The following is a 26,439-nucleotide window of genomic DNA, read 5'->3' on the forward strand; positions in this document are numbered from 1 at the left end:
TATTTTACTCTTCCTAAAACGAGTATTCTAGTATGATATACTAGAAAAGGGTTTTAAATTTAGAGAAAATGATGTACGGAGTTGGAGCTTTATATATATATATATATATATATATATATATATATATATATATATATATATATATATATATATTTTTTTTTTTTTTTTTTCAATTAAAAGAAAAAATGAAACAAGAATAAACATTTTAATACGCTTTTTTGGTGGGAGGGGTAGATACTTTTCATTATTTACAAACTTAGATTTAGCCAATTTTCACCATCTCCTATTCTGAGAAAGCATTGAACTGGCTCTGTCCCCAACTCTGCAGTCCTAGCTCTCCATCATAAAGCATAGACAAACTATTGATCTTCCGACATATTGATTTTTGAGCCGTGTGTATTTGCCAAGATCCAACAAAACCTTCAATCTGCACATTGGTGATCGATTTGAATAGACCTGCGTATTGCGATTGTGTTCTGCTCTGCGTTCTTTACAGAACCAAATTATTGGAGTGGAATTTGGGTTTTGTAGCATTTGCGCATCATTTTATACAATAACTAGTGAAGTGGGAGGCTTGCCAAAAATAAAATACGCTTAAAGATATTTTAATTCACGCAGATTTTGTATTTATTATTATAGAGCCAATTCTCTATTGAATATTATATTGTACCTAATGTATAGTACCAATTTTAAAAGTGTGTGTGTGTGTGTGTGTGTGTGTGTGTGTGTGTGTGTGTGTGTGTGTGTGTGTGTGTGTGTGTGTGTGTGTGTGTGTGTGTGTGTGTGTGTGTGTGTGTGTGTGTGTGTGAGAGAGAGAGAGAGAGAGAGAGATCGGCATATTTAGCGCTCCAACTGCGTTTCTTACCGATGTAGATATCGAGAGAGGTAAGAAAGATTTAATATTAAACTACTTTAAAAAATAAATTTAATTTTGGGCATGCGCAGAAAGAAATAGAAATGTCGGCAAGTTTAAATAACAATTTCGCATTTCAACTTGCCGACTTCTGTATGCGTTATTCATCCAAACAAAGATTTTACTAGTTATAAACCACTCTTGGTGTATGATTACTATTTCCTGTTAATTTGTGTTATATGACCAGTAGTTCAAGAGTTTACACACGCACGCATACATCTGTTTTATTTATATAGATTGGTGTTTTCTAAACATTTATACATGCATTTTCTTTTTTAATGCAAATATCCTTATTCTATAACTAATTATGTATCTCAGTCAATCCTCCTTTACCTTGAAAGTTGATGTAGAAATTAAGAAAAAAAATCAGCAGCAGCACAAGTTACGAGACTGAATTTAAAAATAAAACAGTAAAAACATTGTATTTTATTTTGAACTCATTAAAATATGAATGTCATAAAACGCGAACGCAGGCCCAACGATTATTTCAAATGAAAGATACACCTACTTGGCCTTTTGGTCAAGATCAAAGTGTAGTATCTGTTCTTCAGATGTTGCACTTCCATTTCTTGTTCTCTTTCGGTGAAGGAGCAGTCCTTCACAACTGAGAAAATTTTTTATTTTTGTACCTTTTCTCCATGTTAAAAAACGACCCTAGTGTCTAACTGTCCCGTGGGAAGGCATTGTAAATAGGGACACATATAGATTGGGTCGAATTCTAGTTAGATAACACCGTACCCCCCCCCCCCCCCCATTGTTTTGTTTTTGTGAGGACGATGACTTTTAACGGGTTGACCTTACACTTAACTGGACGATCATACCAAAGAGTGAATTTTATTTTTCCATTTTTAAAATTAATTGATCTCTCAGCACCATTGCTGAAAAAAAATGTTTGACTGAAAAGGATCCGTACTCAACAAATCAGCCTGGTAGAAACAGCCATTTTGATGGCCTTTTCGAGCTGAGGTATTAGTCCTGGGTAATTCTACAAGGCCAACTCTCTCAGGCCTTGCTTCCCATTTTTAGGGTGAAGTTAGTTTATTGCAAACTGCTCAAGGTACCCCAACCGGGGAATGCTGCCAGGGCTGCCCAGGTTATTTTCAGAAGATTAGAGTGCCCCTTCTTTAGGGGTGCTGGCTTGATTCTCCCCACCTAGCGGTATTGTGCCACATTTTCCTGCAGGAGGGAAGGGGGGGTTAGTAAATACTCAAATCGATTAAACTAAATCAACTGGAAAACCCTCAAAAACATAACGCTAATGAAGTTAAAAAAAACGTTGAGTGAAAAAAAAAAATCTGTTTAAACAGATTTTTTCACTCCATTAGTGTTTATAGCCTTGGAGATTTCTCCGTCTGGTTCAATCAATTTTTTTTAATTTAATTATATTTAAATACGGGTTTTGACTTTCATACTTTAATGAAGTAATTTAATTGTAGTACATGAATATATCGGACATTTAAGCACTATTTTTGGAGGGGAGGGGGCGTCTCATAATTAAGAGGTCCTATGAGTCCAAACTCTAGCTCTTGTGAAGGGCCTGCAGGGTTCACTCTGCTGGTAACGACTGTAAATGCAAATTGGCTCATATGCATAGTTAAAGTAAAATAAATTATTTTTTAACAATTAAAATAATTTCCAACGCTATTGATAATGTTTACCCATTCATTTATTCATTAGGTTTGAATACATGTTTCGAAACACAATGTAAATCAAATCTATTAAATCACACCAAAGCCTTAATTATTTTGTTATGGTAATATTGAATTGTCTGCAAGGACTCGTGGTGCAGTGGTAAGAGTACTTGGAAAAATTCAATCTGAAGGTGGAAGGTTCAATCCTCAGTCTAGGCAAACGAAACATACAATTACAAATTACTTAAGCCTTCTATCCAATCATATCTGATGAAACAAGAGCATGCTACCCCTGTGAAATAAATAAAGGGTTACTTTCGAAATTACGCGCAGAGTCCCCAAGGTGAACAGAAACATTCTCAAGCTCAACAAGTTACAGAGGCTTGGAGGTTACATCGATTGAAACATTGTGAAAGTGACACTCGAGATGAGAACAGTAGTCCGAATAAACATCTGTTATTCATTTATAAGCTGGACTTATGTTTTGTTTGGATCAAGTGGGCTGACCACAACCTGTGTGTAGTGGACGCACAAGTGCACGTTGATATTATACTTGTAAGCCAACTTGGAATGAACAGATGAATACAAACAACGTTGCATATTCGTAATATTCATTTATTCAATTCTGCAAACCATCAAACCCGGCCAGGTTGGTTGCATCATAAATTCTTAGAACTTTTCACTTACCAGTTCCTTATAGTGGGTTTTTCTCTCACTCCAAGTGCAATTCTTCACCTATCAAGAGCCATATGCGTCTCAAGATAAAATACTACATAGGAAGGTGATGCGCATAAGTCTTTCCTGCTTCAACATATTAAGAAAAAACACTACGTAATCTAGTTGTGTATAATATTTTCTCCTCCTTTCTAAGAGAAAGAAACGATGCTAATCTATTCTACCGTTACTTCCAAGGAAGATATTCTACTGAATTCAAAACTTTGACTCCTCTTTGTAAAAGATGCACTCTAAGAACTTTTATTATCTAAGTGGAAAACAACCTTTTTCCGATGTATCTAGCATCATGCGAAATTTTCATGGGCAGAGCTTCTTTGCAAAGATTTCCTGCCTATGGATCACATTACCACAAGAATGCTTCCCTGATGATTACAACTTATGCATCTTCAAATCGAATGTCGACAAACTTTTGCCTTATACCTACCCATAATCAAATAGTTTATATCATTGATCCATGTTAGCACTTCCATAGTGTTCCTTATCTGTTATCTCATATTCATTGTTTCATTAAATCTCGTCCCAGTTTTAACAGATACCGAGACTCAAGTAATCACTTTGTTTGCATTCATCTGTTCATCCCAAGCCAGCTTTAAACTACAATGCTGAATATTAATTTATTCTGCAAACCATCATCTCCAGCCAGGTTGGTGGCATCATAAATTCTTAGAATTTTCCATTTACCATTTTTTTTTTCTTTTCTTTTTTTAAATTGATCAGAGATCAATCTCTAGACAGTCCTCCATGAGCCACTGACTCAACTATTGCTCTAATTAGACTACCGAGTATTTAAAAAATATCACCACCCCCCTACATACACATTCTTTCTACATGATTTTGTTTGACCAATGGACTTTGGTATTTCTCAGCATCCCCACCTCTCCTTATCTAATACTTGAAAATAATCTCACAGTAGAAACTTACATAAAAATATTTGAGAATTTCTGTATATCTGCATGGCTTTGTAGATTATAAACTTGACCCTAGTTTTATTTTTATACCTTAGTGTGTGATTATTTCTCATAAATAAAAGAATGGTTCAGAATTGATGTGAACTGACGTATTTTTGCTGGAAAAAAATATTTCGATTTCACTGAAAATTGTAAACCTCATAAAAATGAACGGAAAGTCAATAACTATATATATATATAATAAGATGGGACAATCGAACAGAGTGCAGTCCAATTTTAAGAAAGAAATAGAGCAAGCTCAGAAATTTAACTTAATCAATTTAAAAATGTAGAGCAAGTAGGAAATCAGTTTTTCAATTTTATATACAGTCCTTCCATGAAAATTTTTGACCCATTTCTCCTTTCAAGTTGAAGGTTACAGAAAAAAAGAGAGCACAAAACAATAAAACATAAAAAACGTAAGATTGTTAAGGACACGAGTCATGTGTACATTAGTGTTAATTACTAATACATGATCAAGAGCAGATAAAGAATATGAAGTTTTATAAACTAGTAAAACATTGTTTTTGCATATTTAAAAATTGATTCTATAATAAATTAAAAAACAAAACTTTCCCATTACTTGATAATAGAGTTATTCAATATAATTGCAAAATTATACTGGTTATAATGTTTTCAAAAATTTAGAAATAACAATGAGGAAAAATAAACAGTATCTGTTGCAATATTTTTGGTCCAATGATGAGGATATTACAAAAAATTGAAAGGTTCTATTTATAAACAGGGTGATAAGAACTGACCAATCAGATGAAACGATGCTCTGCTAGCAATCAATTAGAAACTGGAATCACTCCATAAAATATACTGAATCTCTTAATTCCTGAACATAATTTTTCGTCTCCACACAAGGAGGAACATTGCTCTTAGTTCCAACACTTCTTCGAATTGGCTACCTACAAGAAATTTTTTTTTTTCGGTCTTGTCTGCAATTTTTTTACACTTCTTTGATTAATACTGCCATTTTTGTTTGGAATAAAATTTATGTTCTTTTCTGAGACTAAAAATTTATTACAATACAAAATTGGCAAAATCTAAACTCCTATAAATTCTTTTTTTTTTTTTTTTTGTATGTGTGTGTGTATTGATGTTCATATTACCCCCCCTCCCTTTTTTATTTATTTAAATCATTACTATATATTGGGTCCAAGTTAATATAATAAACACCAAATCTGCATTGATCAAAATATCATACTTAAGCATATTTTACGACCGAGCAATGCCGGGTGGTTTAGTATGTCATGGATCATAGTTAGAAAAATGTCTATATTGGTTTCCATAACAAACAAGAAACCATCAAACCTGCTGAATCCCTACCGATTAATAAAAACCCAATGTGTGCCAATACAGTTATGAATGTGTGTGCATCAGCACTAACCCTATTCGGTTTTAACCGGCTTCCTCCAAAGGAGGAAGTTTCATGGGAGTATGAAATTCACAAGCGGTCCCCAGTTGCATGTATACATGCAGTTATGAATACTATCAAGATAAATGCAAGTATTAAACTAGTATAGGATGACCTACAACATTGGTTGACATTGGAATTGTTTGAAGTATAATGTTTACTAAATTCCAAAGATATGCACTGGTGATGCTGCTGTTGTTGTTGTTGTTGTGCATCATTCATCATCATAAGCAAGTTTCGTGATAAACGTAACGTTTACTGAAATTTAGACTTTTTTTTTTCAATTAATATCAATAACAGCTAAATAAGAAAAACTTTAGCTGTTATATTATGGAAAACAAACGATTATAAAAAAGCTGAAAATACTGAAAAAGTGACAAATAAGAAAAGATTACAAAATATATATAAAACAATTCAATAAATTAGTAAAACTGTTTGTAGAGGCATGCGGTTATTGATTTACAAATAAAGATTAATCTACATGTGGGGTTAAAAAGATGGAATGAGTCAATGAGGCAACGCGATATTTTCCCGCTTATTTCTCAACATCGATAGATTATACTAACTTTGATAGTCATTATTTTTTTTGTTTGTTTACTTGCCTCCTCACGAGAGTTAGACATGAGGTCGGCTTTTAATGTAGGGGGAGGGGACCAGCCACCCCAAGGGCACTCTGGTCAGTAACAAAAAAAAAAATGTATCAAATAGTCATGAAGAATTTCTACCCATTAACTGAGATTAAAAAAGTGTAATGCAGCATCTAAAGAACAAATACTACACTTTGATCCTAGCCCGAAGACCAAGAGCAACAGAAAAGCAGAAAGCATTTTTTGTATTCATTTCTATAACAGACGAGGGAAGAGAGAGAGAGAGAGAGAGAGAGGACACAGACGAGGGAAGAGAGAGAGAGAGAGAGAGGACACAGACGAGGGAAGAGAGAGAGAGAGAGAGGACACAGACGAGGGAAGAGAGAGAGAGAGAGAGAGGACACAGACAAGGGAAGAGAGAGAGAGAGAGAGAGGACACAGACGAGGGAAGAGAGAGAGAGAGAGGACACAGACGAGGGAAGAGAGAGAGAGAGAGGACACAGACGAGGGAAGAGAGAGAGAGAGAGAGGACACAGACGAGGGAAGAGAGAGAGAGAGAGAGGACACAGACGAGGGAAGAGAGAGAGAGAGAGAGAGAGAGAGGACACAGACGAGGGAAGAGAGAGAGGACACAGACGAGGGAAGAGAGAGAGAGAGAGAGAACACAGACGAGGGAAGAGAGAGAGAGAGAGAGAACACAGACGAGGGAAGAGAGAGAGAGAGAGAGAACACAGACGAGGGAAGAGAGAGAGAGAGAGAGAGAGAGAGGACACAGACGAGGGAAGAGAGAGAGAGAGGACACAGACGAGGGAAGAGAGAGAGAGAGAGGACACAGACGAGGGAAGAGAGAGAGAGAGAGGACACAGACGAGGGAAGAGAGAGAGAGGACACAGACGAGGGAAGAGAGAGAGAGGACACAGACGAGGGAAGAGAGAGAGAGAGGACACAGACGAGGGAAGAGAGAGAGAGAGGACACAGACGAGGGAAGAGAGAGAGAGAGAGAGGACACAGACGAGGGAAGAGAGAGAGAGAGAGAGGACACAGACGAGGGAAGAGAGAGAGAGAGGACACAGACGAGGGAAGAGAGAGAGAGAGGACACAGACGAGGGAAGAGAGAGAGAGAGGACACAGACGAGGGAAGAGAGAGAGAGAGAGAGGACACAGACGAGGGAAGAGAGAGAGAGGACACAGACGAGGGAAGAGAGAGAGAGGACACAGACGAGGGAAGAGAGAGAGAGGACACAGACGAGGGAAGAGAGAGAGAGAGAGAGGACACAGACGAGGGAAGAGAGAGAGAGAGAGGACACAGACGAGGGAAGAGAGAGAGAGAGAGGACACAGACGAGGGAAGAGAGAGAGAGAGAGAGGACACAGACGAGGGAAGAGAGAGAGAGAGAGAGGGAGGACACAGACGAGGGAAGAGAGAGAGAGAAAGAGGACACAGACGAGGGAAGAGAGACAGAGAGAGAACATAGAGGAGCGAAGAGAACGAATACAGGAGAGAAAAGGTAAATTTGTGGGAAGAAGAAAATGCTGCATTGGCCAGATGAGGCCATAAAACCGACCCAAACATCTGTGGATGCAGAGAGGAAGACCATACGATACAACAATGCCTCATGTGCGTTCCACTACTCAACCTGTGAAGCTTAACATCTTGTAGAGTTTAACAATAATGCAAAGAATTGTGGAAAGAAATAGGAAACTTTCGTGTAAGCACAGGCTTTGAAGACTCAAAATAGAAGTTGCTAATACAGGGTGGCCCCCCCAAAAAAAAAAAAAAAAAAAAAAAACAGAGGACATTCAATTGTTTTTCTGAGCATTTTACAGTCAACGGAGAAAAAAAGGCCGAAGACCCTAGTGCTTTTATGTGATGTTTTGAATATGATAAACTAGTTATGACCAAAGTTTAATTTCATTCAGACAAAACACTAAGAAATGGGGCCTAAATAGAGTTGGGGCCCGTTTTATTTGGGTCACCCTGTACAACTTGATTGTTTCTAACCTATCAGATTAACTAAATATTTAGACATTTTTATGAACTTGACAAATGTCAAAAGAATTTTTTTTTTTTTTATATAAGATATAAGAATAACGAATGGATCCCAAAAGAGAAAGGGCCTTGAGAGAAGACGAGGGGCTCTGAGAGGAAAGAAAAAAAATGGTGGCAGCATAAAACAGAATTCTTATTATATAACAGAATTCTTATCATATAACAGAATTCTTATTATATAACAGAATTCTTATTATATAACAGAATTCTTTCAGTTTCTTCAAAACATCAGCTGCATAGTAGAAATGTGTTAAAGTGAAGATATTGGTAGAGAATGGAATGGTTAGTGGAGAGTCACTTAATCTTTACTTCCAAAATGAAGATTTTTGGAAGGCTCTTGAGAGGTGGACAAAAAGAAAACAAGACAATTTTCTACGGGTAAAGTTCCTGGGAAAATGGGCTCATTCATGGTGATAGAGAATGTTTCAAGGGGGTCATCAAGAGCAGACAAACCTAGAGTGCATTTCTCAGGATTCCTGAAGTGAAATGCGGATGGACTCCGCCTGCCGCTCACATAGAGTTTGCGCATGTTCCGCGACATCATATGTCCTGAAGAAGGCAACACTGGCAGAATTATTTGAGGAACTACAATAATGTAAATATGGCGGGAGGAAAAGCATGGGAATAATATAAACTTAAAACATTTTAAATAAAACAAAAAGGTTTTGGTAATTTGCTCGAACAATGCTGCAAGAAAAGATTGAAAACAGAATCCGTAGAGTAAGAAAAATGTAACCGCAACTATTAAAAATAGTTTATCTTGACTAAATATTTCTTAATGTATGTGAGAACATAGTTATCTAATTTACATATTGGTAAAGGATAATCTAGTACACCCATTTCAGGAATAACGGGCTTACTCAGAGACTAAATATAGTTACATCTCACACGTTATTGGTAACGATTCATGGCAGCTATAGCCTCTAGAATGATAACGTGTACTTCTGTAATACTTTTGTTAATACATTTTTTATTTATTATACAACTGTATCTTACAGTGGGTAACACTCAACCGAGGTTTTAGAGTGAACACTCAACCAGACCCGAGCGGAGGTTGGCAAAACCCGGGACAACCTGAACAAGTAGAGCTATGTACAGGACTCTTGGTGTCCCTACAGTACCGACATACAGACTATTGCACACATCATCATAAGTTGTCCCCTAAGTGAGCCATGCCTCGAACACTGCCTGACGATGGACATTGGGATGGAGTAAAACGCTATCATGATGATTATTACAGGTCTGCAAGGTTACAACCTATTCTGATATAGAATTGGGTGCATACGGGCATGCAAAATAATCTAATTTGCCTCCATACTTCCAAACTAAAAATCGCAGAATGCCACTAGAGGCTTCAAATGATTGGATTTTTATGGACCGTTCTTTTATGGGTCTTTAGCCGGTTAAAAGTTTTTAAGGGGTAAAAAAAAAAAAAAAAAATGGGTCAAAATTGAAAAAATCGTTATACATTTTGTACATTCATTTAGTTTATTTTTAATCAGTTCATATGCGCATCATGTTGGTATAGTGGTAACGTTACCAGCTTTGAATGCTACAGTTTTGCTTTTGGTTTCGATTTTAGCTGATGGCACCCAAATACGTTTTTTTTTTGGGGGGGGTGCACTTCTGAAATCATGACTATAATATATATGAAATCTGGACAAATTAAAATATATTTAAGCGTATTTTACAACCGAGCAAAGCTCATACGCGAGTTATATATATTATGGATATTTATGGTATAATACTTTGTGATATAAAAAAGCTTTAAAAAAAAAAAATAAATAAATAAATAAATAAATAAAAAATAAAATAATTTTAAAAATTTTGTAACTACTTCAGAATCAAAAGACACACCAACAATGTCTTAGATGAATAGATCACAACTCAGAAAACAATTCTTCCACCTTTGTCAGAGAAATCGCTCATGGAGTTAGAGAACTAAAGGACAAAATAAGCGACGCTAGATTTACGAGATTGAGAATAGTACATCCAAGGCCCACTTTCGAGATAACATGCAGCATAATCATGTCGACACACCAGTTTGCATTGGAGCACTGAAGTTAAGCTATGTTGAACTCGACCAGATGGGTGACCATTTGGAAATAACAAACATTGGAGAATGACAAAACCTTAACTCCATCTAAAAATAGCACAGAAATAGTTCATCTCAACTTCTTTGTACCAAGAAATATGTTTCTGAATTTTTGAGATGAGGATTATTTGTATCATGCACACAACTCATTTTTAGAGATATTTTCAATGTTTTGATTAAGGTAACCTCCGGCTTAAAACTGTCCACAAGGACCCATGGCATAACAGATAAAATACTAATTAACATTCAGTTGGGGGGTGGGGGTGAAAGCTCAATCCTCAGTGCAGATAATATTAAAAATACACTTGCGAATTAAAACTTCTACCTGGTCATGGCTGACAGATCAAAAGCATGCTAACCCTGCCCTCCACTGGATTAAATAAAGGGTTCAGTTTGAAATTCTGTGCTGCAGTTCTCTACCTATATAAAAGCCAGGTACAGCCAACGATGGAGTACTGTTGCCACATCTGGGCAGGAGCTGCTAGAAGCAGCTTATCCTGCCCTGACAGAGTTCAAAATAGACTTTATAGCTTAATGGAGGATGTCCTTTTCTCTTCCCTGCAATCTCTTTCCCACAGAAGAGACATGAATCTCTCTGCTCCATCGTTATTTTCATGGCAAGTGCTCATCTGAGCTTCAATCTATGGTCCCCCCTTGCCAAACTTTCATGAAAAACATTCGTGTAGACAAATAATTTCCCATACTCTTTATCTAAACCTAGACGTAGATTCCATGAAAAAGGCTTCTTTGTTAGAACTGCACGCCTGTAAAACTCTTCCGTGCGCCTACTTTCCAGCTGTCTACAGTCTGATTGTTTTCAAGTTCAACGTAAACAAATTTTTGATGAACGTCCCCCATAAGTAATCCAATTTACAAAATTCCCACTACTCATGTTTACTACGCCATAATCACATTGACTAATGTATACACATTAGCCCTTATCCTCGAGTGGCCTACGGGCCTTGATAAGTGGTGATTCCTGTGTAAAAACAAAAAAAAAAAAAGTTTGACAATACACTTGGAAAAAAACGTTGAAAGATCTGCCAAAATTTTTTTGAGAATAATACTCATAACGAGAACAGTCGTTTTAATAATCTAAATGGTGCAAGTTTTTTTGCTGTCATGTCTGTTTCCTGTTATATGATAGCCATTTCTAATGAAATGGAGTATGTTTTGCTGAAACAATGCTGCAAGAAAAAAAAAACACGCAAAAAATAAATAAATACAGCAACGGAGGTAACCACAACCTCTCTAAAAATAGCACAGAAATAATTCATTTCAGCTCCATAAGCGGTTCCTTGTAAGTTTTCTCATCCATTTTTTTTTTCTTTTCTTTTTTTTTTTTTTGTTGCTACCATTTGTCAAGTTCAAAAGTCATTCGAATTCTAAGAGTTAATGAAATGATTGTCAGCCGAGAGATGAGGAACACTATGGGAGTAGTAATATTGAGCACAAAGGTATAAATTGCATTTGATTACTTATGGGGTGGTTTATGAGAAAAATTGGAATTAAAAGACGACCAAATTGTAATCAACAGGGGAAACAATCTCTTGATAATGTGTCGCTCAAGTGAGAAGCTTTGGCAATGGAAATTCCACCGAATACATGATATTTGGATATAATTCATTTGGTATTTATCTATATAAATAAAACAGATGTATGTGAGTGTGAAAATATTTAACCGATAAACTATTAAACTATTGGTCACATGGCACTGAAATTAAGGAAATAGTAATCATACACCAAGGATGGTTTATAACGAGTAAAATCTTTGTTCCGATGGATGAATAACGCATACAGAAACAGGTCAGCAAGTTCAAATGTAAAATGCTTGTTTCAACTTGCCGACATTTTTCTATTATTTTGCACATGTACAAATTCATTCATAGCTTTAAGCGATTTGATTTTAAATATTTTTTATCTATCTGTTGATAGCTCAAATGGAAGGGAACACAGCTGGAGGCTAGAGCACTGAATGTTTCGGTTTCGATTCTAACTGACGGTACCCAAGTCATATTTTTATTTAACTTTAAAGATTGATGTGTATATATATATATATATATATATATATATAATTTAATTGTAATATATATATATATATATATATATATAATTTAATTGTAATATATATATATATATATATATATAATTTAATTGTAATATATATATATATATATATATATATATATATAATTTAATTGTAATATATATATATATATATATATATATATATAATTTAATTGTAATATATATATATATATATATATATATATATATAATTTAATTGTAATATATATATATATATATATATATATATATAATTTAATTGTAATATATATATATATATATATATATAATTTAATTGTAATATATATATATATATATATATATATATATAATTTAATTGTAATATATATATATATATATATATAATTTAATTGTAATATATATATATATATATATAATTTAATTGTAATATATATATATATATAATTTAATTGTAATATATATATATATATAATTTAATTGTAATATATATATATATATATAATTTAATTGTAATATATATATATATATAATTTAATTGTAATATATATATATATATATATAATTTAATTGTAATATATATATATATATATATAATTTAATTGTAATATATATATATATATATATAATTTAATTGTAATATATATATATATATATATAATTTAATTGTAATATATATATATATATATAATTTAATTGTAATATATATATATATATATATAATTTAATTGTAATATATATATATATATATATAATTTAATTGTAATATATATATATATATATAATTTAATTGTAATATATATATATATATATAATTTAATTGTAATATATATATATATATATAATTTAATTGTAATATATATATATATATATATATATATATATATATATATATATATATATATTCAATAGAGAATTGAATCTGTAATAATAAATACGAAATCTGCATGAATATTATTATTTATTATGAATATATTGCATATTTTACAACCGGGTAAGCCCAAACCCCTTCACCTCCACCCACCCAGTTTATAATAAAATGAGATTTTTTTTTAGTAACAATTCACAAATATAAATTAGTTTTCGAAAGTTGCTAATGTTGTACATTTAGAAAATCTATTAGACACAATAATTAAGAGACTTATATTTAGTTATTCAAGAGGAATGTCATGAAAGATGTTGAACGTAAATTTTCCTTCATTAGAATATTTAATTAAGTTCGATGACTTAAGAATTCTCCTTGTATAACCAAATATTATAAGTCTTCACTGTGCCTAATGGCACAGTAGAATAAAAACAAAATGCTTGTAATTGAGACCCAAAGGATCACAGGTGCGTCTGGTAATAATTACGGTCCCAATTTTATCGACTAAATGAAGTTAGAAAAACAATGTTTAAAAACAGCAGGTGGACATTAATGAATCATAGAAATGTGTTTATACAAAAATGAACCTTTTTTTTTTCTCTCTTCTTTTTTCAAATGATGGAATTTTCTTGGAGGAGTTCATTTTTTTTTTCCATTTTTTTTTTTTAAACATTAAAAAAAAAATGTTTTCAGTTCACCTCCTCTCTCGCCTCTATTTCTTCATCCTTGCCAGATGATGTCTGGTTAAGAGGTTGGATTTTGCTGTCATGCAGAGTTAATAAAAAGCAACACACACACACACACACACCTAAAAATGGGTAACTATATGAATAAATAGGTCACATACTTCCATCATTAAAAAAGAATAGAAACGATATTCACTTAAGAAATTTCATTTGGAAGCCCACGCCCACATTGCAACATGTTTATCATCTAAATGTAAGCTTTGTTAGATATATAGATAATGTTTAAACTTTAAGCCTCCCCTCATAAAAAAAAAAAAAAAAAAAAAAAAAAACTAAACCTACAGAAATGAAATAGCAAACAACTGTATAAACGGAATAAACTTTACTTTAGGGGATTATAAAAAAAAAAATGTACTCAAACATAGGTGTTAAGATGAACATCAAACATTAATTTTTACATTCACAAAAAGAGAGGAGGAACCATCATCCAATACAAAATAGAACAGAAAGTAGAAGACAATTGAACTTTTTTGGTCTGAGTGAAGCTCAGTCATTGGTTAATGAAAACATTAATACGTGGGCGGGAAGAAAAATTATTGTTTAGCTCGCTGGGCATATTTAATCTTCAAAAAGCATGCAAATTTTCATGTAGTTTCGTACCATATAACCAAAGATATGAGCATTTCAATATTCAATTTAGTTACCAGTGTGTGTGTATATACGAGGGTTGTACAATAAGTAATGCCCCTGACCCACTTCTAGTTGTCTGATCTAGCTGAAATTTTGCATGTGCAATGATTTATATCTCTACGGGTTATGTGGCAAGTTACAGCTCTGAGCTAATTGTGGTTTCTGTTTTACAGGTGTTTGAACTGAGTCAGGTGTGAAATGGAGCCTGTTGAATGTCGAGCAGTGATCCGGTTTTTGTATTTGAAAGGACGCACACCACAGGAGACTTTTGATGAAAGGAAAGAAACTTATGGTGATAATGCCCCATCATATGACCTTGTAAAACGCTGGCATCGTGAATTCAAACATGGCCGGAAGTCTGTGGAAACAGCTCCCAGATCTGATCGCCCCCCCCCCCTTCTGCCATTGATGAGGCATCTGTCCTTCAAGTTGAGGCTGCCATTTTGGAAGATCGGCGCATTACTATTCGCCAAATAGCCCAAGATGTCAAGATTAGTACAGTGTCTGTGGAAACTATCATTCATGACTATTCGCATATGCATAAGGTGTCTGCCAGATGGATACCCAGGTTGCTCACACCATTCCAGAAGCGAGAACGTGTTGAGTGCTCGAGGATGAATTTGGAGATGTGCTAAGAAGATGAGTCAAAGTTTTTCAAAAGACTGATTACACAGGATGAAACCTGGGTCCATCACTATGATCCAGAGACCAAAGCCCAGTGAGTGCAGTGGAAGCACTTGGGCTCACCACCTCCAAAGAAGGCAAGGGTGCAGCCCTCCGCTAGCAAGGTCATGCTCACAGTCTTCTGAGACCAAGACGGAGTAGTCATGACAGATTTCCCGGCAAAGGTTACCACAATTACAAGAGCCTATTATGCTTCACTTTTGAGGAAATTAAGGGAAGCTATCAAAATCAAGAGGCGGGGCAAGATCAGCAAAGATACCCTCCCCTTGCAGGACAACGCTCTGGTCCACAACTTGCATGTCACCTGATCAGAAGCACGGGCGTGTGGTCATGAAATCCTTCCCCATCCTCCCTACTTTCCTAACCTTTCACCCTTTGATTTTCAGCCATGAAGTTGTTTTTGAAAGGAAAGCGTTTCCCAGGAGATGCAGCCTTGATTTCTTAAGTCATGTCATGATTGGAGGACCAACCTGGGGTGTTCTACAAAAACGGTCTCCAGAGTTGCATCAAACGATGGGAGAAATGCATAACTCTGTCTGGTTCCTATGTAGAGAAAGACTAATAACTGTGCCAAGTTTCGTTGCTCTACTGCTATGGGAAGTGGGTCAGGGGCATTACTTATTACACGCCCCTCGTATGTTGAGAATACATGATATAAAAATTAAAAATCGACGATTTACAAGGATGTTCCTGGAGGGGGAGGGGGTTGCGAAGTTAACCTACCCAACCAAATGAAGTCATCCATCACATTAAAGTAACAAAAAGGTCTGCAGTCATCAAGTCTGTACACAGACGCCCTCTTCACAACATTGAAATAAATCAGTGACTACCCACGTGGAATTTGTCCTAGATACGAGGGGGCGGGGGTTGGGTTGAGCGTCCCACCCTATGTATGAGGGAAGCAGTTTGCAAAATAAAGAGAAAATCGATAAACAAAGATAAAATAACTGGTTACATCAGATACTTTTCCTTTTAAGACGTTGCATAACAAAATAGATTCTTTTTTAGATTTCTCGGCCACACCCCCGCCCCTAATTTCCAACACGCTTCAGCGAAAAAGCAAAAGTTTTTTGGTTTTGTTTTTTTTAAAGAAAAATAACTATTCCAAACAAATTTTCCAATAAAATAAACTTTAAAAGAGTCTTATTATTCTATTTGAGAGTGAGTAATTACTTAATGTATATGGTTTTTGTTTTTTTATGGAAATCGCTAGAGACAAGTCATGAAGCCACTTGATGTAAGGCGCTAACAGGAACGAAATTGCAAAAAGACAGGAGATACCTATTGACCTTAGTCTTGAAAAGACCAAGGTTGTAGTTGAAGGAAAAACTGAACAGAAGATAGTTCCACAGACGTACATACGTACGTTAAAAAGGTACTATGGTACTAGCAGGACCCGTGGAAATTAAGGAGTTAAATTTTTAAAACAAATAAAATGAAAAAATAAAATAAATGACTAATTTAAAACAATTTTTAGCAAATTCTTTTCTAACCTTTTAAAGCTAAAAAGAATTGATTGAAAACAATTTAGATTTTTTTAAAGTGAAAATTCAACACACAACAGATTTTTTTTTTAACATAATTTACTAGCAGGGAGACCCGACGTTGCCCGGGATTGAATGATGATCAATGAATATTTCACACTTCTATATTTTTATTGTCATCGAAATTCGTGAAATCGCCCAAAAGGAACCTTCACATGCCTCCATGTAACTTAGTCCAAAATATGTTATTCTACATTGCACTCTAGAGAACCCACCGTTTCTTTTATAAAACTATTTTATATAAACTTCTTTCCAATTAACAAAAAAAAAAAATATTTTACGTACGGGGTTTGAACCTACAGACCATGTCATACAAAAAAAACACGCTATCAACTTCCAATAGAATTTTCACGGCCCGTTCTATCATTGTTGCTAAGCGTCGACATGGAAAAAAATGGCTTTACCGATGATAGGTGAATCAAAATGGTTTGGATTATCGATTATCAGTAATTGTTGGGTGTATTCCGAGACAAAACTTAACTAAGATAATTCCCAGATTCATGCACTAAAGTTTTGTAAATTTTAAAGAAAATCTGTTCAGCTGTTTCGGAGCCTATAAGGAACGAACTCACAAAGTTGCATTTATATAATTGTAGAGATAAAGGAACAGATATTAATTCACTTGCACATTTTTATTTATTTAAAAAAAAAACTAAAATAATAAAAAATTTAAAGTCCTTTTTCAACGTAACATTTTTTTTTAAATTATAAAATAAAATAGCCAATTTGAAACCGTAAACAAAAGGCAGTTGTTTCTTGTTTTTTTTTTTTTTGTTTTTTAATTTTTTGGAGAGGAAATGATTTTAATTATTTATTTTTTTTTACTGCTAAAGAATAACTATAAATGGGGGTAATTCATTTCTCATTGATTAATGTTTGCGATGTTTTTGTGTGTGTGTGTGTGTGTGACACTGGTTGTATTGACAAGTAAATTAATATAGAAAGTAAAGCTAGAGAAAAAAAAAAAAAAAAAGCACTACGGACAAAAGTGAGAAAAACATCGTTGGTAAGCATCTAAACGGATATAGAAACAAAAAGTCATCTGAACTAAATAAAATTAAACGCTTACATTTGAAAAAGGCCAAAATAGAAAAATATACCTCGAACTTAACATCTCCGTGGCTTGTCAACAATATAAAGATTGTTTTCTTGGGGAAAAATTAGACTTACAAAGTTTTAGGCACTTAATTGGAGACCGCCCTTCACAAACAACTAAACTTCAGAATTCTTAAGTGATTTGCGAAGTGCAACCACTTGTAGGCAATTAGAGACAACAGAACATTGTACAAATTGACTTTTAAGATCTAAATAAGTAGGTAAAATCTATTATTGTCGCTATAAAATGTAAATGAATCACGCATTGCCATTTTGTTTATTCATACTAATTAACACCAAAAGAAGTTACAATTCTCAATTCAAATAATTAGATACATGGAAATTCAAGAGTTGTTTACCTTCACAAAATGTTATGGTAGCTTCCTTCAGTCTTGACAGACTATGGATACCCACTGTAGAGGAGCCTGTGCATAGAATTTTTGTGGCAAGAGTTGTAGAATTTTTGTGGCAAGAGTTGTAGAATTTTTGTGGCAAGAGTTGTAGAATTTTTGTGGCAAGAGTTGTAGAATTTTTGTGGCAAGAGTTGTAGAATTTCCAACCACACCTTTCATGAGTCGGCATTGTGCAAGTAGAGGTTCAGGACGATTAGAAACAAATGCCAAGATAAGCCGAGAGCACATACAGCGCCTAGAATTCTCAAATGGACGCCCATTTGGTACTAGCCAGGCTCAACATTGCGTAACTTTGGTGATCTGACAAGAACTGGTGATTATGCCATATATAAAAGGTTATAGATGTATAAATACAGACATATATACACATAACGAGGTCCCAAGAATCATACAGTACCAAGCGTCAGAGATAGGTATATACAAGAAACATTTCAAAAGTAATGTCTTCTATTTTTTTTTTTTTTTTTTTTTCCTGGCTGAATGGATCAGAGGGGATTATACACTGCATTGTTATGATGAATGGACTTCTGCATTTAGGAGCTGAAAGTTTCATCTGTTGCAAATATTAACAGTCTGAGATGAAGAAAGCAAACCATCATGGATGGGTGTCAGAAGCAAAGATGCGTTCATTGAATTCCCGGCAAAAGTGCATTTAGAAGGGTGGTGACTATGTAGAGAAATAAATTCTATAGCTTGTTTTAATGGTACCACTTCCGTCTTTAGAGCTTCAACTTTTCGATTAAAAAAAAAGGGAGGGGATACTTTTGGAACGGCTCTCATATCTTTAGTACCGTATTAATCTTGGTGGGGGCGACGTATCTATACTCTTATATTTTTTTTTCTGTGTGTATTGCTATTCATATTAAAATCCCTTTTTTCTATTTATTTAAAAAGAAAATGCAACTTTCTTATAGATCATGGAATTGCATTCATCTGCAAAAGATCTGGCTAAATTTGTATATTCTTTTAAATATTCATTTTAATTAATTCCCTATTAGTTTTTTTTTTTTAGGTTTTCTTATGGAATGATCATATTAGTTAACTATTAAGTGTAATTATAATCATGCAGATATTCTACATGATTAATATTTGCGTATAAAGGTTATACAAACCTCTTTCTATATATATATATATATATATATATATATATATATATATTTAAAGGAGATTAGAATAATAGTCTAAAGAGCTAAGTGTATTTTAATGTAATAGTGAAATTACTAGTTTAATTAAAATACAGGAAATGCTCGTTGTAATTTAGATATATAATAAGCTTGATAGTTAAATGTCCTAGAGCTAATTCAATATTAAGTAATGTGATTTATAATTTAAAAATTTTAAAAATTTAAAAATCAAAATTTGTTGTTGTTCCTTCTTATGAAACTGATTTTTAATTTAATTAAATTTTGATTTTTAAATTTTTAAAATTTTTAAATTATAAATCACATTACTTAATATATATATATATATATATATTTTTATGTATACGTATATATCTTTATTTAAAAAAAAACTGTTGCCTACCAAACTCCTGTCAGATTTTGGTCTAAACTTAGTATATAGGATATTCGAACCCATGCAAAACTTTATGTTTGGGTTTTAGCCGGGAAAATCTGTGCAAAAGTTTGAAAATTAAAAAAAATAGAATTTGCCAGGTGAAGGTCGAAACACGGCATTACGAATAAGCATGCGTAACGTAATAGCTATTGGTTCAAGTTTTAATTAAAACAGGTCTTCATAGCTCAGGCATTAACGTCAAAAGCAAAAGTAAATCGTAAGCTAAACGTTTTGGTTTTGATTCTCGGTAGTGGCGCCCAAGCTTTTTTTTTTTTTTTTTTTTTTTTAATTTTTCTTTTTAATTTAACTTTTTAAATCATTACTGTATATTGGGTCCAATATAACATAATAAATACGAAATCTGCACTAATTAAAATATATTTAAGCCCGGGCAATTCCAGGCGGCATGCTAGTATATATATATATATATATATATATATATATATATATGAGAGAGAGAATGATAAAGTCGAATTTTTAACTGTACAACCATGACTAATCGGCACAATATCGATCATAGTCTAACTTATAACTGCTTTAATTTCTAGATAAAAGACACAAGTCATGGAATTTATACTCTGAAAGAAATGGTTATCTTTAAACTACAATATGCAATGTTAATTCATTTATTTTCGAATTCTATGGACAAATTATGCTATCTTTGAAAAAAATTTTAATAGAATAAATTATGTTTTCGGTTAAATTTTGTAATAGTTTCTGTTTCAACGTAGTCTGATGATTGGTCAAGCGACGCTATCAGTCATTGTCTAACTTGAAGTAATTTCTAGATATCTATGTCAAGATTACAGAAAAGGTAATTTACTTGACTATAATATAATAGACCTGGGATTAGAGATAACTAAAGGGCAACTCTACACTCTAAAGTTTCCAAATTAGGGTTTTACCACTTTGTGCCATATGCAAGATGGTATTAGTCAATGGGTTTGAAAAATATAATAGAAAAAAAAAACACTGGAAAAATGGACTTCAGGGCAATGTAAAGGTTAACACCTTCACAAAAAATCTAAAGAAATAAATTTAGCGTCATATCCAGGACCATGTTATGGGAATCTTGTATAAGTGGTTCTTCACCATTATTGGCAGTCAAAGAACTATGAAGTTTGTTTTTTGACATATCGATTACCTGTTCATATATTTACAGCATAAATCAAGTATTATTTAAAGGGTATATGATGTTGAATAATCACCTCCCAATAGGCAGTGTCATTTAAAGCCATGCTCCTTTAAAAAAATAGATTCATTTTGATTACAAACAACAGCTCCAGGGGAGAGAAATCAAGAATATTAAAATTATATATATATATATATATATATATATATATATACGTAACAATAAATTCCTTATAAAAAAATTTTTTTTTTTTAATTTAAATGAAGAAAGAAAACGGAAAGAAACTGAAACCTGTGCATGCGAGTATTATGTTTTTTTTTTCCAAACAGTTCAATTCTTGTAATAAAAACAAGAGTTGAGATCGAAATCAAAACCTAAGCACAGAGTCGAGTACGATAACCATTAGGTCAGCTTGACACGATCTTTAAAAGTGTTTTCAAACCTACTCATTCTTAAGCTGTTGCGTGAACAATTAACACATGCACAACCATGAAACAATTGACAAACATAAAAAGCCAATCCCCCCCAAGTATCAATTTTTACCCATTGCAGCCCTTTTTTGCAGATGAAAATCAATTAAAATTTTCCACATACCTGAATACTCTATATACCACATTTCAAGTATTCTAGATAAAAATTTCTTTGAGTATATAGGTTGAGAAATGTCCTCCCTCTCTCTCTCTCTCTCTCTATCTATCTATCACACACACTTTTCTAGATATAAAGTGATATATTTAAGTGAGATATACAAGTCAGTTTTGTTTTTATGAAAATCGTCCCAGACAAGGCATGACGCCACTTTATATATGGACCTAAAAAAAAAAAAAAAAAAACTAACCAAAAATAAGTATTAGGATATATTCTGACCCAGAAAATAGCAATTCTTCCTTTTGTGAGAAACACTGCTCATGGAATGTCAGGACTAAAGGACAAAATAAGACAACATAAGTTACGAGGCAGCTGAAAGTAAATCCAAGGTCCACTTTCTACACTTCTTATTCTCCTTTTGGTGTCCAGTTGAAATTACAACCACAATATCGCTAAGCAAAGTATTTTTTTTAAGTTACATTTTGGCCTTCGGGACAAGATCAAAGTGTAGTATCTGTTCTTCAGATGCTGCACTTCAATTTCTTGTTCTCTTTCGGTGGAGGAGAAACCCTTCACGACTGAGACAATTTTTATTTTTGTACCTTTTCTCCACGTTAAAAAACGACCCTGGTGTCTAACTCTGTCCCGTGGGGAGGCATAGTAAATAGGTACATTATTTCAGAGTAACCAATGGTAAAAAGAGAAAGCAAATAAATAGGAACAACTCTAATCAGTTTCCGTCAAGAAAGAATTAAGAAAAAGTCACCGAGTGCGCATGTGCGTGGAAGGAGAGAGGCTGTCGTTCGTTCTTTGATAAAACAAAAGTCATCTAACACCCCTACCCTCTCCATGAATCGGTTGAATCTTAACCTTAGTAATATTAATGTTCAGAGTGAACTCTTATTAGAGGGAAAGGAAAACGAGAGAGAGGGAGAGAGAAAGAAAAGAGAAGCGAAAGAACTCGAATCAAGCTAAAAGAGCAAAAAAAAAATGAAATATGGTAGTAAGGCTCCAGAGATTTGGCAGAAACCAGCTTTTTCTTTAAAAGGAAGGTGGTAGAGTTTGACCAAAAATTGAGCAGAATTTTAATTTACAAATTCAAAAGAAGCCGAATTCAACTAGTGGAAAATAATATTTATTCAACTCGTACGATGTAACGAAAATAGTATTATTTTTTCACCACTTATCAAGGCCCGGAGGCCACTCGAGGATAAGGGTTAATAAGCGTACAGTGATCAATGGGACGATGTTGTGATAATTGTTAGTGGAAATTTGGTAAATTGGATTACTTAAGGGGAACGGCTCATCAAGAATTTGTTTACGTTGGACTTGAAGACGGCCATATAGTCAGCTGGGAAGCAGGCAAAAGGAAGAGAGTTCCACAGACGTGCAGTTCTAAGAAAAAAACTTTGTTCATGGAATCTACCATTAGGTTTAGGCACAGATAAAGAGTGGGGGAAATTATTGATAGTGTTTTCAGCTAGACGAGTATTTCTCATGAAAGTTTGGCGAGGGGGTACCATAGATTGGAGTTCAGACGAGCAGTTGCCATGAAAATAACGATAAAATAAAGACAGACTCGCAATGTCTCTTCTGTGAGAAAGGGATTGCAAGGAAGAGAAAATGATCCCCCCCCCAATTAATCATTTATAATAAATACCTATCATATAAAAGGAACTTTGTGTTTGTATGTGTGCGAGTTCGTTTCTTATGGACTCCACAAGTGATGAGCAGGCTTCTTTTTTTCCTCACACAAATGTACTTTATGTATCAGGTAGTGTTCTTATGTTTTGTATCGGAACGCCTATGATAAGTATCGATAATCAAAAAAAAATCAGACGAAAAAAGGAATAGGCGATTTTGACAAAGTTAACACTCATTAAATTCCGGATGTCTGGTCTCCCTGCTAATTTTTTATAATCACATATTCCATCTTAACTAATACTCATCAGTGTGGCTATATGTATATAACTATCACCAGTTGCAGAATTTGAACCATGAACTAAAAATCACCTTTGACTTCTAACGTCTTTACCCACACGCTCCACTGAGATAGGAATATACCCTGTTTGTGTAGAAAGTTCGTCATACGTAAGGGGAGATAACTTTTATAGATCGAGACTGAACACTACAGAAATGATTTTTTTTTTTTTTTTTTATGTTTGGAGTCCTTGGTCTTAACAAAAGGGAAAATAAATAAAAATAAATAATGAAATCTTTTTTCTTTACTTCCTGTTATCAAAATGTGATCATATATAAAAAGTCGGTCTTTAAATTTAGAACAAATGAGCTCTGAAATTGCAGTTCAATTTTTTAGGTCAACATTCCTAATCTCATGTTAGATGAATCATAAACTTTATCTTTTTGAATTTTTAAAGATTTGAACTCGGAACCAATCCTCTCTCGCCGCTTTTTTTTTTTTTTTTTTTTCTAACGATTCACAATCGGCGGCGCCACTAATTTTCGACCAGAATGCAGTTAATCATGGGGAATTATTCCCCAAGAATATTTTTGAAAAATAAATAAATAAAAGAAAAATAAGTTCAATGGTGTAATTGGCTTTCATATTACAAGGAATTTATGAGAGCATTTAGAACAAAACGGGAAATATTTTCTTTTTCTTTTTCAAGTATCAAAAGTAGACAAGTTCATTAGAGAAACAAGCCATGATTCATGTTTTGATGACAGACATGGAAATGATGTCATGAAATTAAGCCAATTTGCTATCTAAATATTAGGCTACTCAAAGTGAACCGTTTTTTGTTTTTTTTGTTAATTTTTCCTTAGATGAGTTACACCCATCTTAAACCAGATATTATCCACTTTATAACAAGGAGCAACATGATATATACAAATAAATATAAAATACAAGTAATTTTCAAAATAAATTCTAGCTAAGTACGTTATCATTAAGTTTAGGACAACAGCATATTCTTTTCATTGTTTTTACTCTCGAGTATATATCCGACACAGTTAGACACAATCACCCGAGAACCACATCATTATACATAAAAATATAAGATATCAATGGATATATACCTGAGAATTAAAATAAGGAAAAGAATATGCTGTTGTCATAGCCCTAGTTACCATACTCGGTTGTATGGGAGCAGACAAATTATATGGACGGAAAAATTGTTTCTGATCGAAACATTTCTTAAATTTGTATGGACATTTAACATACCACATTTTTGTTTTATTAATATACTAGTGGGATCAGTGTCCCGATGTTGCCTTGAAAAATTGAGAAGGCCAAGAAAATTTTGTTCCTAATTATTTTGTGTGGCGGGGGGTACTTACAGATTTGTTTGGTTGGTTGGTTGGTTGTATTATGTATGAAAAAAAGGGGGGGAAGCATTTTATGTTTTTTTTTAATTTACAATTTATAACTAGATCCCCAACTTGAGTAAATTTCATCGGAACGGGCGATTTCAGGAAAAAAATGACCAGCATTTACTCGCGATATAAAAAAGTTTCCATAAATAGAACTGTTACAAGAAAAACAATCATTGAAACTGAGAACAAAAATTGAAATGAATATTAATGAGATGCCCTTTTGCATTACAATATGCAAATCAATTAACTTTAATCACATAAACATGATTAGTGTATTAGAAACTATTGCTGAAATCGACTTTTTTTTTTTTTTTTTTTGCTTCAACAAGAAAAAAAAAGAGTACATTCGTTAGTACATATCTGAAGACTTTTACAGAGCAACGTTATAATCACAAGAAATCATAGTCGGGGTGGGGAGGGTCAGCATATGCATTCCAATGCCACCTCAACCTGCTGTTGCTAAAAACGAACCTGACATCACATGGATCAAAGAGAGTGAGGGAGAGAAGTAGGAAGTTCATTAGGAAGCTTTGAGCGGGCAGCATGTGTAAAGAAAGAACCTAAAAGTTGATTATAAACTAAGGAGTTAATGGCTCCAGGTGTCTGTAGTTTCAGTATATCCTCTCCTCTATGTCAGAACAGAAGGCAATGTCAACGGATTAATAAATGGCCATTTTCTAAATTCAGAATGTTTTCTCTTAGTGTTGTGAAACTTTAATTACAGATTCGTCAGTTACAGGAGTACTGGAGACATGAAGTAGGATTTAATTGTGACGGTATGATTTGTTAGATTTATGTACATGCATTTTATTTGATCATGACATAAGAGACATTAGACCTCCTCTTGGATGGATAGGTATATGCAGCAGAGACTAGTGCCTGTATCGTCAAAAACCTTTATTACTTCTGTTTATTGCATAATTTAGTACCTGATATGTACATTTTCTTTTTTTTAAATTGGCATCATTAATTTTTTTTTATTATTACTGATTCATTAACTGTCAGGTTAGGACATCCACAAACGTAAAGAGATTAAAAAAATAAATAAATAAAAATAAAAAATACATTTAAACAAAGCCAGTTAAACAGTTACATAACCTACATTTTTTTTTTTTTTTTTTTTTTTTTTTTTTAAATTCTACTTGAAAGAAAAACAATTGCCATATTCACATTACAAACAATACTAATACTTCGGTCACCGATTGCTGATGCTTGCATTTATTTAAATAAAATGTCTACAGAACTAGAATACCCGTCTCAGGACTGGTAGAATTAATTCAAACCGAACAGTTTTGCACCACTATAATGTGCCATTTACAAAGATTAAAATTAATGCATAATGATATATTAACCTTATGTCTAGTATCCTTGTTCTAATTTTATTCAAACTCCATGACATGATTTTGATTCGAGAAAATATCTC

The 26,439-nt window shown here is 33.5% G+C and overlaps 1 protein-coding gene across 4 annotated transcripts in view; it reads right to left on the reverse strand.

Moving 5' to 3' along the window:
• The window catches only part of LOC145297667 (unconventional myosin-XVIIIa-like), a 794,600-nt gene that overhangs the window by 673,811 nt on the left and 94,350 nt on the right, over positions 1–26,439 (reverse strand). For 2 of the 4 annotated variants that reach the window (XM_080143848.1, XM_080143843.1), the window contains exon 2: positions 8,739–8,834. The exons of the other annotated variants lie outside the window; for them this stretch is intronic. In XM_080143848.1, the coding sequence (XP_079999974.1) occupies positions 8,739–8,834 (96 nt within the window). The remainder of the gene's footprint in view (positions 1–8,738; positions 8,835–26,439) is intronic. 4 annotated transcript variants of the gene reach the window in all.

Source organism: Euprymna scolopes, chromosome 2, assembly GCF_053919585.1.
Source record: "Euprymna scolopes isolate OS-2025 chromosome 2, ASM5391958v1, whole genome shotgun sequence".
Taxonomy (NCBI): domain Eukaryota; kingdom Metazoa; phylum Mollusca; class Cephalopoda; order Sepiida; family Sepiolidae; genus Euprymna; species Euprymna scolopes.